At 46.1% G+C, this 11,674-nt stretch overlaps 5 protein-coding genes across 5 annotated transcripts; 1 reads left to right on the top strand and 4 right to left on the bottom strand.

Annotated features, from left to right (window-relative positions):
- Nucleotides 1-11: 11 nt before the first annotated feature.
- Nucleotides 12-937, bottom strand: PADG_11512 (uncharacterized protein; the record flags this gene model as incomplete). The annotated part of the gene is made up of 3 exons (XM_010760671.1): nt 12-566; nt 630-778; nt 823-937. The coding sequence occupies 3 exons, from the start codon at nt 935-937 to the stop codon at nt 12-14; spliced, it is 819 nt and encodes a 272-aa protein (XP_010758973.1).
- Nucleotides 938-2,103: 1,166 nt separating this feature from the next.
- PADG_11513 (uncharacterized protein) lies at nt 2,104-2,840 on the top strand (the record flags this gene model as incomplete). Its single annotated transcript, XM_010760672.1, has 4 exons — nt 2,104-2,126; nt 2,198-2,425; nt 2,526-2,658; nt 2,742-2,840. 4 exons carry the CDS (start codon nt 2,104-2,106, stop codon nt 2,838-2,840), a joined length of 483 nt encoding a protein of 160 aa, XP_010758974.1.
- A 196-nt stretch (nt 2,841-3,036) lies between these two features.
- PADG_02922 (uncharacterized protein) lies at nt 3,037-4,135 on the bottom strand (the record flags this gene model as incomplete). The annotated part of the gene is made up of 7 exons (XM_010759891.1): nt 3,037-3,233; nt 3,343-3,401; nt 3,462-3,513; nt 3,592-3,627; nt 3,708-3,813; nt 3,891-3,981; nt 4,071-4,135. The coding sequence occupies 7 exons, from the start codon at nt 4,133-4,135 to the stop codon at nt 3,037-3,039; spliced, it is 606 nt and encodes a 201-aa protein (XP_010758193.1).
- A 1,108-nt stretch (nt 4,136-5,243) lies between these two features.
- Nucleotides 5,244-6,333, bottom strand: PADG_02923 (uncharacterized protein; the record flags this gene model as incomplete). The annotated part of the gene is made up of 2 exons (XM_010759892.1): nt 5,244-6,180; nt 6,281-6,333. 2 exons carry the CDS (start codon nt 6,331-6,333, stop codon nt 5,244-5,246), a joined length of 990 nt encoding a protein of 329 aa, XP_010758194.1.
- A 2,493-nt stretch (nt 6,334-8,826) lies between these two features.
- Nucleotides 8,827-11,027, bottom strand: PADG_02924 (uncharacterized protein; the record flags this gene model as incomplete). The annotated part of the gene is made up of 4 exons (XM_010760354.1): nt 8,827-10,317; nt 10,583-10,859; nt 10,889-10,924; nt 11,005-11,027. 4 exons carry the CDS (start codon nt 11,025-11,027, stop codon nt 8,827-8,829), a joined length of 1,827 nt encoding a protein of 608 aa, XP_010758656.1.
- Nucleotides 11,028-11,674: the final 647 nt, after the last annotated feature.

Below are 11,674 nucleotides of genomic sequence, written 5' to 3' on the forward strand. Positions count from 1 at the left end.
TCCTCGAACGACTACCGTGGCTTCGAATCTGGAGGAACTCGGTAATTTTCAAGAACAAATTTCCCAAGATTCACCCGCATTCGTACATGGCCCACTAGGAATCGCACGCTCTGAAGAGTTTGATTGACAGCACTACGCAAGCGAAGCTCGTTCTTTGAAGAAAGCAAATTTCCTCTATCAATGCTAACTCTCAAATCAGACGAATATAAATATCCTCCGAAGAGTACAGGGACTGCCTCGATAGTACAGCAACCAGGTTGGCGGCATTTGACCAAGCCTATTTCCGTTTTCAGGAGGTCGACGTTAGGAATTTGGACTAGATATAACTTGGGTTTGATGCCCATTTCCGTCAAAAGGTTCACCCATTTTGCTCGGAACCGCTTGACAATCTCGATGATAATTCCGTGATCGTGACCATCGACTCGAATATATTTTTGTTCATGTGGAGATTCCTCATATAGATAGATATAATAGCCAAATTCTTCACGGATGGCATCCAGAGCTTCCAGGTCTTTCCCAAGAGCAGTCTCTACTGGAATTTCATCTTCTGGCCAAAGGAAAAGCATCTAAAGTGCGCATATAATTGTTAGCTCTTATGAATTCGTAATATGGTTCAAAATAAGCCGTACCGTTTCCGAAAATGTAGTAGAAGAATCGGGCCTCTGTCTTAATTGCTGAAGCAACCCTTGGCGCCTTTCCGTAAGTTCATTGCGTATCTCCTTGGCCGCCAAATAACGTGTGAGTTTTGCGAAATGATCTGTGTATTTTTCGGCTTTGTCTACAAAAAGCAATTAGCCACATAGAACACCATAGGGTTTGCACTCAAGTAGCATGCCATTAGGATAGAGGCTAATTCTAGTATCAACCGATCCAGGGCCTTCGTATATCCGCTGACCCTCGCTTCAAGCAGCAGCATTGTTCCGTCTGAGTTTTCCATTGGTGCCACGACCTCGGAGCCAGACAGGCACACCTCTACCTACAGGAATAGGTACCCCTGGATCTCTGCGTGCTGCTAATGCTCCGTCGTTGTCAGAATTGCCTAGACATGTTAGCTATAGTTTCTCTATAAATCAGGGAATTCCTACCGCTGCTTGGGTTTCTATTTTGATTAGGGTCACCTCCTGGAGACTTTTTATCAACGGGGTTACTTGATCCGGCGGTGGCCTGTTTATCCTCCAAGTCCAGCCTCCACGCTGAAAGAAGTCAACGAACGCACAAGAGGCCCAGCTAAAACAATAACCGTAGCTATCCAAACGTGAGGTAGTATCATTGTTTACCTTTTGCACCTAACAGTTCGTACCTAGGACCACTTTAGCATAATTGTATATCAGTCAGGGGGACTTGGCGGATTAGAGTTACTCACTCCGCCATTCTTTTATTCGGAGTGTAGGAACCTCGAATGACAGATATAAGCGAAAAATACACTGAATCAAGAACAAAGGAGGAACAAGATGGAAGAGACACGAGTCAAAATAGGGAACTCTGGGAGATCCACACAGGCACGGTATGGTTTGACAATGCGAGAGAATGATGAATCCGAGGAAAAAGACAGTATCTAGAACAGATATTGCCATGAGATAGAACGGGAACTTAGCTTCTTTATCATTCCTTGGAGAGTAGCAATTCTGGCAAACATTCAATATCAAGAGATCGCGGTGATATTCACCCATGAAAGAAACAAAGTAAAGGAATAGGATGCCATGGAAGCTGGTAAACACTTAAGGGATTGATATTTAACTGCACTTCCCCGGCAAGCATAATTGAACCCTGCAATTATGATTCTAAGGCAGCCACCCACCATATTATTCAATCCCAATTGACATGTCATATGTGTGAGATATTGCCAAATGAGAGAACTTTCATGTAACATCATCTACCTATACCTATAACTAATGAGGCGTAAATAGGTCTTGACGTTGCGGAATCCGGGATATCAATAAACCCGCATCAGAGCAAAAACACCGCTTATCTAAGCCTCTACAACGCAAAGAGCAACCAAACGCCAGCTCAATCCCGCCGAACCCCAATTCTAATTCCTCCCCGCCCGCCCTCCCGCATCCACTTTTAAAAGCTCCAATCGTGCACGGAACATAGTTTGCCACCATGTCTGGGAGTCGCGGAGCTAAGTACGGCCCTCAATTGTTACCCCTTCCCCCCACAGTCCAAGAGCCGGGCTAACTTCTGCTTCTTAACATAGGTTCAACCAACATGTGCTCATCGACACAACCCCCATGCCAGATGACATCCCCAAGGTCAAAGAGATTGGGGCCACATCTGCCCCTCTGATGAGCGCATCATTTTTTATCGGCGACCGCTGCAGGGCATTCAATGACGATTACATGAAGTGCAAGACGGAGGCTAATGGAAAGGGCGAGCTAGAATGCTTGAGAGAAGGCCGGAAAGTTACCCGTTGCGCAGCTAGTGTGTATGTATTTTGTCGATACTGAAGGCATTGTTATAGGTTTTTTTATTTTTATTTTTTTTCTCTGTTCCCGAATGCTGGCGTTGCTAAATTGTTTGGTTAGTATCAAGGATATCAACGCAAACTGCTTCGACCAATTTAAGGCTCATTGGGAATGTTTAGAACAGAGTAACCACCAGTTGTGGCAATGCCGGAGGCCCGAGGTTGCGCTGAATGCTTGTGTATTTGAGAAACTTGTACGCTACTTTTCATTTCGTGTTTCTCTCAATCACGAAAAGTCCGGACAGGTGATTGTGACTGACATATCTCGTGACAATAGGGACTAAAGAAAGAAATCCCCGATACCCCCAAGGGCCAGACCCCAATCCATCTTCGAGAAAAGCAGATCTATGCCAATTACTCGGGACCGCAATATTAGATTATTGTACTTCATCTTAGCATAATGAAAAACTAACACAAAAGATCTCGTTTGCTCTGTACATATATATACATTATTAGTTCGGAATGCCCACACGGTTTTCTACTTCCGTTGAAACTTAAGTTCATTTAATTTGTCTGGAAATTGAACATGCTCCGCTTAATCACTGTCCTTTTGCCTCCAACACCGTCTACGTTCACAGTTTAGCAAGCTCTCGCTGCCGCCGCCACTCATTCATCCTCTGCGCATACTCCGGCTGCGCCGGAACATGCACCTTGTGGTGCTCCGCTGTGGCATACACCACCTTCCCATCCGGCGACTCCATCACTGCACTGATAAGAGCCATGGTTCGCCCGTGCTGGACAACGTTGGCTCGGATGCGTATCGTCGTCCCTGTTACTCTTCGATAAAGGAGAGGGGTGGATGGCTTAGTGTGTATAGTCAAAAGTGGGAGAATGGAAAGGAGCAACAATGTTTTGTATTTTCTCGTAGATATTCATACCTATGGGCACAGCTTTCAGATAAGAGATATTCAGTGATCGGGTAACGCCAGCTAGGAACCTAGATGGAAAGTTTTGAGTCGCGATGTTGATCGTTGTGTATCTGCTGTGTTGAACTTACTCCCAGTATCCCTCCCTCGCAATAGGATTCATGGAAATGGCAGTACACATATCTGCATATTGCAGCACCAGTTAATCTTTGCTACAATCAATTCGATAATAAAATGGGAAAGGAAATTCGAATCACGTACCAAATATCACCCCATAAGCACCGCCATGCATCACACCTAATTTTCAGGGGCAACTCTAATTAGCATATCCGCCATTGGGAATAACTAATGTAAATGAATGCAAATATTCGTCCTACCGTTCAAATTCGCCCAGAATTCTGTGATAGTAAGTTCCCAGACTGCTCCCCCGGACGGACTGGCATCGATCAGGCGCAAATCTTGCATGAGTTGTCTATCATAGCCCTGTATTCCGTGAGGCAAAGGGAAGATAAACATAGGCGTCAGTTTTGAAAGGGATATGGAATCATCTTTTCACAAACGTCGTTAAAGTAAATGTATCTTTCCAGATATACACGGATATGGCTGCAGATACTGACTTTGAAATTCTTCTCCTCCATAATCCCCTTATACCTGAAGAAAGAGCGTTAGCATATAGATAGTTAACTATAGAAGAGTAATACCCTTGTTTAAGGTCAGATGCAGTGATTCTTTAAACTTACACTTCACAAAACCCTTCCACAGCCTCCCTCGCCGCCCTCCGTCTCGCGCCATCGTCGTTGGCCATCTTATTTTAACACGTCTTCTTCTTTCCAGAAGCCCAGTGTACGTATATATTTACGTACATGTAAATCTTAACACCGTCCACTCCACTGACACTCGATACCTAAGCCAAGTTGGTGTGTCGACTTAGTAGAGGCACGAACGGGCGCAGCAGCAGTCGTGGATATATATCCCGTACTATTCTGTAGAGAATTATATCTACCTAGATAACTTTCTCGTTTCTCTCTTTTCCGGATGGGGTTGTTGGAAATATACGTTCATTCATTCACCCACTCATTCAATTGAACAAATAGATACTCATTCCAGCATCGACGTAATCGCATTCCATCTATCTACGTAGATAAAAAATGATGTATGGGATATAGATCTGACGCAATTGACCGTGGGGGAAGATACTCTCCCTCCCCTTTCAGAATCGACAAGCGGTTCCGTCATCTAACTTAGTGAATCCGCGGATGGTGACCTCGGTCTATGGAACGTTTGCCAGCAAAGAGTCCTAATTTCGAGTCGGATTAATCTGCTTAGTTCTATAGTATGTCACGTGATTTGTTAAATTTCAAAGAGATTAGATATTTATATTTATATTTATATATATATTGCTTCAGCCAGGTTGATGGAGTTCTGGAAAGTTATGGAAGAGTTCGTGGAATCGATAATCGTGAGGAAATTTGTTCTTTAAGAAGGATCACGCTGTTTAATGCGAATAAAGAATATTTTTATTTATTTATTTAATTTTACTTTTGCTAAAGGGTTGGTTTTAAGTGTCTACAACAACTCCTACAACCCCTATATACAAGTTCATTGGCTGCTATCCAGCAGCATTGGGGGATATATATATATATTTATATACAAGCATGCATGTATCTCTTTGGTACAGATAATAGTTAGTGGGAAAGGGGGAAAGGTAAGGAAGGTATGTATATGCAGGTTCATGAGGGATGAATAAAAGCAATGCTCTGAGAATATGTACGGGGAAGTTATTTACGACCACAAAGGCCCAAAGAGAAAAGAAGAAGAATCAGGGGAACAGGGAATGAAACAAGAGGGTGCAAAAGTGCCAACTCTCCTCCCCCCCCCCCCGCTCAACCCCCTCCAACAAATCTAAAAATACACTACCCCAACCTCGGAATCCTTACTCTCACAAACCTTACAGCCGCAACCCTCCTCCTCACCTCCGTCCAAATACTCAACCCCCTCAACTTATCCTCCAACTGCTTATCCCCATTAACCACGTGCAGCCATAAAAGCACACACCCCAACACTGCAATATCCCAACACAACTGCCGGATAGCAATCCAGACAAGCCATTTAATCCACGCCCACAGACTCGAGCGGCGACGACTGTTCAGCGCGCGTGTCTCCATCTGTTCTCTCATCGCGGCCACTTCAGCTGTCATTTTGGTCATGGCTTGCTCGATGCGCCGGCGCCAGCGGCGATTGTAGAGGCCTTTATCTCTATCTTTGGTCCTGTCTTTAGTTTTCTCCTTTTCTAAGGCACCGGGAGGTCGCCGGCGGGCGTCACTATTGTCCGCTTGTTGTTGATCGTTGCCATAGTCTTCGTAAGGACTATTTCGCGCCTCCTGGAAATCCTCTTCGTCGTCGTCGTCATCCTCCTCTTCCTCCTCTTCCTCCTCTCCAGTCGCTGTTTCGTAATTCCGCCCAGTACTGGGCATATAAACATCTGGCTGACTAACAGGAGTAAGCACTCTCAACCTTGGATCCCGCCCATGTACCCGGCTCCCCAATTCTTCAGCTTCAACCCGAGATATCCGCCCTCGAATGTTCCCATATTGAGAGCCATAGTTTGACCTGGAGTGGGGTATGCGTGATGATTGGTGCAGTGGCAGGTTGGAGCTGTGCACGGGGCTGGTAGGGGAGGAGGAGGGGGAGTTTGATTTTATCTGATCCCAGACAAACTCCAATTCAGATATGAGCTCGCGCGCTTCCGGTGACGAGGAGGCGTATTTATTCATCGTGTCTAGTAAGGTGGTGATGTATTGCCGTTTCGCCTCAGTGCGGGATAGATGGCGCTGCGCGTACCAGGCGTCCCTAGTCGGTTCAACGGTATATTTGTTAGCTGTAGTTCTTTGATGGTAGGTGTACACGTATTTACTCTTATAAATAATTGAAAACGGGAGGATGCACGTACCATTTCTCCCTCTCAGCCTGGAGATTTGCTCCATCATCGTCAGGACGATCCATGACCCCTTCCACATCACCCTCTAAATCACGATTGAATGTTCCGCATCAGCTTCCCACGTTCACACGAAATCCATATAAATGGACGAGAAAAGTGGAATGGATCGGGGAGAGTGAGGGATGGAACAAAACATAAAAGATTTCGTACCCATGCTCTGCTTGTATAAGCCATAAAGCCTTAGACGTTCAGGTAGGGGTGGTCTGGCCGACCCCGTTCGGGGTATGCGCTTCACGGTATTGAGCGCATGGACGAACACTCGGTCTAGAGAAGTAAGAAAAGCCACGAGGAGAAATAATTAACCAATGAAATGATTTTCCTCCGTAAGTAGAGAAAGGAAGCAGTGGAAGTTCTCTTGAATAAATAAATAAAACGAAAACAGGGACATTCTCTTGTGACATTGTTGGATATTTCCTCTTCAAACAGATGGGAAACAGGGAACACTTGCCGACTGAGTCCGACATGGAGGAGGGACAACCCGGCCTCTATCGGGGAGCACGAGGCGGGAGAGTTTGGAAATGTAATTGGTTAAAGAGACGCGACAGAAAAGAGTAAAAAGATGATCAATAAGGCATAGAGATCGTATAAATATCTATATAGACCAGGGTGTTGGTTGGATGGGAGGGAGGGATATGGGAGGAGAGATCTGATATATTGCCCACATTTAACTAAACCTTGGCAAGAAGCTATTGTGTTACTTAGCTGACTAAAAAACAGGGCTGCCGGGAAGTTGACAAAAGGAATAATCAGGCATCAGGCATCAGGCATCTGGCAATCCGGCATCCGACACTGGCAGGTTGTTGCAGATGCGCAACAGCGGGTTGTTTAAGAAGCGCATTTTTTACCCCCCGTTGAACCGCGGCTTGTCAGAATTACCCTGCAGGCGCAGCTTAGTCAACATGCATATGCCCGTCCTCTTCACATGATATCCATCTCTCGTTGTCCCACATACATAGCCAACACAGCTTCAAGAATTGAGAAATGCTTTGATATTTTACTAGTCCATGATCTGAGGAGTTCAAAGGATATCTATAGTTCCCAGTTATAAAACTGCAGTTGAGTGCTACATAACATGTATGTACGGCACATACAATGGAACCGTCCGCTGGGGACTCTCAAAGGCGATGAGAGCAAGATCCCAAATCAAACACTCCCTGCACGTGAAAAGGCGCTCCATCTCAGGCACCAGGCACTGTATACATGGCACATGAACTGCTATCCTCGTGGCTGGCTGTCATCTTTGAATTATCAAGTTTAGCTTTGGATTATTGCTCTGCAAGAAAAAGACATGAGCATCAAAACTAAGGGCAAAAAAAAAAAAAGCACGCTTGTTGAGAAGTCGAAAGCCTCATACGAGGCGAATTTTTCCAAGGTTTTTCAATTTTCATTTTATCATCTATCATCATGATTTCGCTGACTCCCGATTTTGGTTCTTTTTTGTATTAAAAAATAGGCTGTGTGTATGCTACTTTATATCTTTTTTCTCAGTTCGCCTGATTAACCCAGATTCCCCTTCTCCAAACCCCTATGAACAAGACTAAAGCACAAAACAAGACACACACAGACAGAAAACATGTGTGCCGAATTTTCAAATGAAGGGATCCCGGCATTGGCAAACAGAGAAACAGGGAAAACAAGGTACAAGGCACAGATTTCCGTGTAACGGCTTCCCGGATCCAGAGAAACATCTCCCTATATCAGGTCGCAAGATAGGTAAGAGTATAAAGAACAAAAGCTAAATGGGAGAAAAGAAAGCGCATGAGTTACCATTGAGAACAGAAAACCGGGTGCCAGGGGAATCAACACGATTAACGTGCGGCAAACGGGGCAATGTGCCCTCAGGGGTAATGGTATGGGAAAAGAGGAATAGCAAAAGAAACAAAAGCATGGGGAAAATATCGAAAAAGTTTCATGTGGCATAAAGAGAGAAAAAAGACAAAAGTACAGCAGAAGAGAGAAATAGCAGCAGCACCATCCAAACCACCTCCCGCCCCCAAACAACCAACGCGCAAAGGAAAATAAATACAAATTATTCTTCGTCAAATATTGTTGCAAACCACCCGCACACGCCACGCCACGCCACGCCATTAAGCAGTAGTTGTAAAGCGCCCCACAAGTACGTGCATTTGCCCTGATTGAGAAATAAAGAAAGGAAAAAGAGAGAAACAGACGAGGAAGTGGATTAACAGATGGAATGGTCCAACGCCGGATATTAGCCTGCGAGCAAAAGAACAAGACACGCATGCACGAAGACAGAAACTCAAATTCCATCACCAAAATAGTACAGTTTCAGCGGTCATCACGACATACACAGGCATAAAACAAAGGACCATCGAGATTTAAAAGAAGAAACATAAAAACAAAAATATGTTGGATGAGAAAGCTATTCATAGTAAATAGGGTAGCTAACCATCGAATTTTCGTTCATCGCACATCAAATTGGGTGAAAGTATCGCGAACGAGAGCGAATAGTGGGAGAGCGGGATGGGTAAGTGAGCTCAAGACGAAGTTGAAACTCCAGCAGCCTGTGGGGCCCCTCGTCCGCCACGGAAACCACCTCGTCCGCGCCCACCGGAATAACTTCGAGTGTACGATCCTCTGGCACCGCGTGGTGCACCAGACCCGCGTCCTCTTCCACGTCCTCTGTATCCGCTACGATAACCGCCATCAATGCTTCCTTGACCAAATGTCTCAATGTTCTTCTTCTCTTCCTCTCCGCGCCATTCCCGGCCACTGGTTTTGCCCCGAATTCCTTCCTCACGGTCCCGGCTTTCGCTCGAAATGTTATCGAAAAACGAAGCGGCTTTGTTATAGGCAATATTGGCGCCAGTTCCATTTGCCTTGTCAGCGCTTTCGGTAGGACTTGTGCCGTTGACTTCCTTTTGTTCAGACTCTCCCAACGGTGCGCCAGAGGCAATCGCTTCTTTCACAAGGTCTTGCTTATTGAATTTGGCATTTGCAGATTCAAAATCATAGTCGGTAGTGGGTACTTCGACTTTCTTGGGCTGCGGGTGGTAGTGGCTGCCACGATGACCGCCCCGACCGCCACGGGTGTTTTGTTGTGTTCCGCGAGGAGCTCTTTCACCGTCAAGCGGTTTCATCTCGCTGACTTTTTTGGTTACGGCCTCAACCGCTTTATCTGTTGGCTGTGAAACTTGGCTTGGGGGTTGGGGGAGCTTAGCCATTGCAGCAGCAACAGCTGCAGTAGCAGCCCGGGTTGCATCTTGCATCGCCGCCGATGTAGCCCTAGCATTTTGCACTGGGGTCTGCGTGGTGACAGTGCCAGATGTATTGGTTGTGGTTGTGGTTGTGGTTGTGGCTGTGGCTGTGGTTGTAGAAGGAATATGTGGTTTAGGTATAGGAATAGCAGGCATAACTCTTCCATTCATCGGCCCAGAGGCGTTTGGTCCAGGAGGTGGCGCTTTGGACGCAGTGCCAGATGCCGTAGTAGGTGCCGCTGTAGGGGCTGTGACTTGTTTCTGTGATGTCGGTGGGAGAGTAGTTGGAGTGGTTTGTTCAGGAACTGAGGTTTTTAGTTTTTCTGATGGGGGTGCGGGTGCAGAGGCAGCGGGTGCGGTGGGCTGAGAGATCTTGTCGCCAACCGGTAGTTCAGAGGTAGGCTTAGGCACATTTGCAGACGATGGAGGCTGAGGAACCCCAGGGCGTTGCTGCTGCGCCTGCTGTCCCTGCTGCTGTTGTTGAGGGGTGCCTATAGGCACCTGTGGTGGTGGTGGGAAATGACCAGGTGGTTGCTGGAATCCTTGACCTGGACCAGGATACCATCCTTGAGGAGCGCCATATGGAGCGTTTGGAAAGCCTGGTCCAGGAGGAAAGCCAGGAGGGCCAAATCGCTGACTGTATGGAGTATAGTAACCGGGAAAGGGTGGTTGCTGATAGCCAGGAGGTGGTTGACGACCAGGAGGTTGAAACTGAGTCTGATTCGCCTGGCCACGGGGAGGGCCTTGAGGAGGTCCAGGCCGCATTCCACTCTGTCAAAGGTAATGATTAGCCACGCCCAATTGTATAAAACCAGAAGGCCTACAGAAATTCATAAAGAGTATATAAGATAAGATCTTGATCAGAAGGAAGGCAACGGAAAGAATCCACACGGGGTTTTGCGCTTTCAGAACAGGTCTGTGATTTACATCCGAAAATATTTCATCAGAAGATCAATTGGAGGGGCGAAACTAGACAAGTGAAGAGGGTGCGATGGACATTGGCGGTTGGGATTGGCCGGGCAAACGTTTGACTTACACCAAGGATAGCAGGATCATTAGGCACCTGAGGAGGTTCGGATTGCTGGTTTTCTTTTTGCTCCTCTGCAACGCTGATATCCTTTACATCGCTTCCGCGGAAGACTATGTATTCGTAGACACTAGCAGACGGGGCGATTTCCTCAGCAGGATTGCCACGTCTGCCTTCCGTGCCGTGTGAAATGACATTTTCCAGGGCAATGGTGGAGTCCTCTGGGTTTATTTCATGGAGAGTACCAACGTAGCTGTGACACCAGTCAGCTCCAGAGCCTAAGGATCTGCAACGGGATCAAGGAGCCGCTCGAACCGAATATCACTCTTCGATATCAAGTTAAATCGCTGCCTGTTGGCTTCAGTTAGTCTTAAGATTGCAAAATTCTGGCAACAAGGATGGGGAGAGAGATGATATGGAGAGCTACAAACCCGATGAAGTGGTTCATATCCATAATGAAGAAGATTGCTGCGCGGATTCGCGCGACAGCAGGGGAAGAAGGTATTGTATTTGGAAGAGGGAGAATTAACAAGAACGACAACAACCAGACCAACAGTAGGGAACAGAGCCAGGAAGAAGAGAGGAGGAGAGATGCAGTGTTTGAGGAGGAGAAAAGAAGTAGGGAGAGGGAGGATGAAGATGGTATTGTGCAGTTAGAGTAGCGTGATGAGATTGAGAAAGTGAGTGTTAAGGATTGAAGGATGAAGGAAAAGAGGATGAAGAGAAAAAACCAGCAGAAGCTTGTTTGGTGTGGAAAAGGAAGCCTCGCTACGGGAAAGCGATAGAGCCCTGTTGCGCAGTCTGCTCTAGCCTGATAAGGACTAGCGCTGTTTGCAATTGGATAGTACTAGTTAGTTAGTTAACTAACTAACTAGTTAACTATAACTAACTAACTAGTGCCAGAGCATTAACTGGGCCCTTGATTTCATAACTTGGATGTTCTTAACTACGATTAACTAACTAACTAGTTATAGTTAACTAACTAACGTAATTCCCAAGCGAGCGGAACACCAATTCAAAAATATCTTCTCATTTAACTACTCATCCATCTCAACGCGCAATTATGCCACCAATTCGCAATAAAAACACTTCAAATTCTCT

The sequence above is a fragment of the Paracoccidioides brasiliensis genome, assembly GCF_000150735.1.
Source record: "Paracoccidioides brasiliensis Pb18 unplaced genomic scaffold supercont2.3, whole genome shotgun sequence".
Classification (NCBI taxonomy): domain Eukaryota; kingdom Fungi; phylum Ascomycota; class Eurotiomycetes; order Onygenales; family Ajellomycetaceae; genus Paracoccidioides; species Paracoccidioides brasiliensis.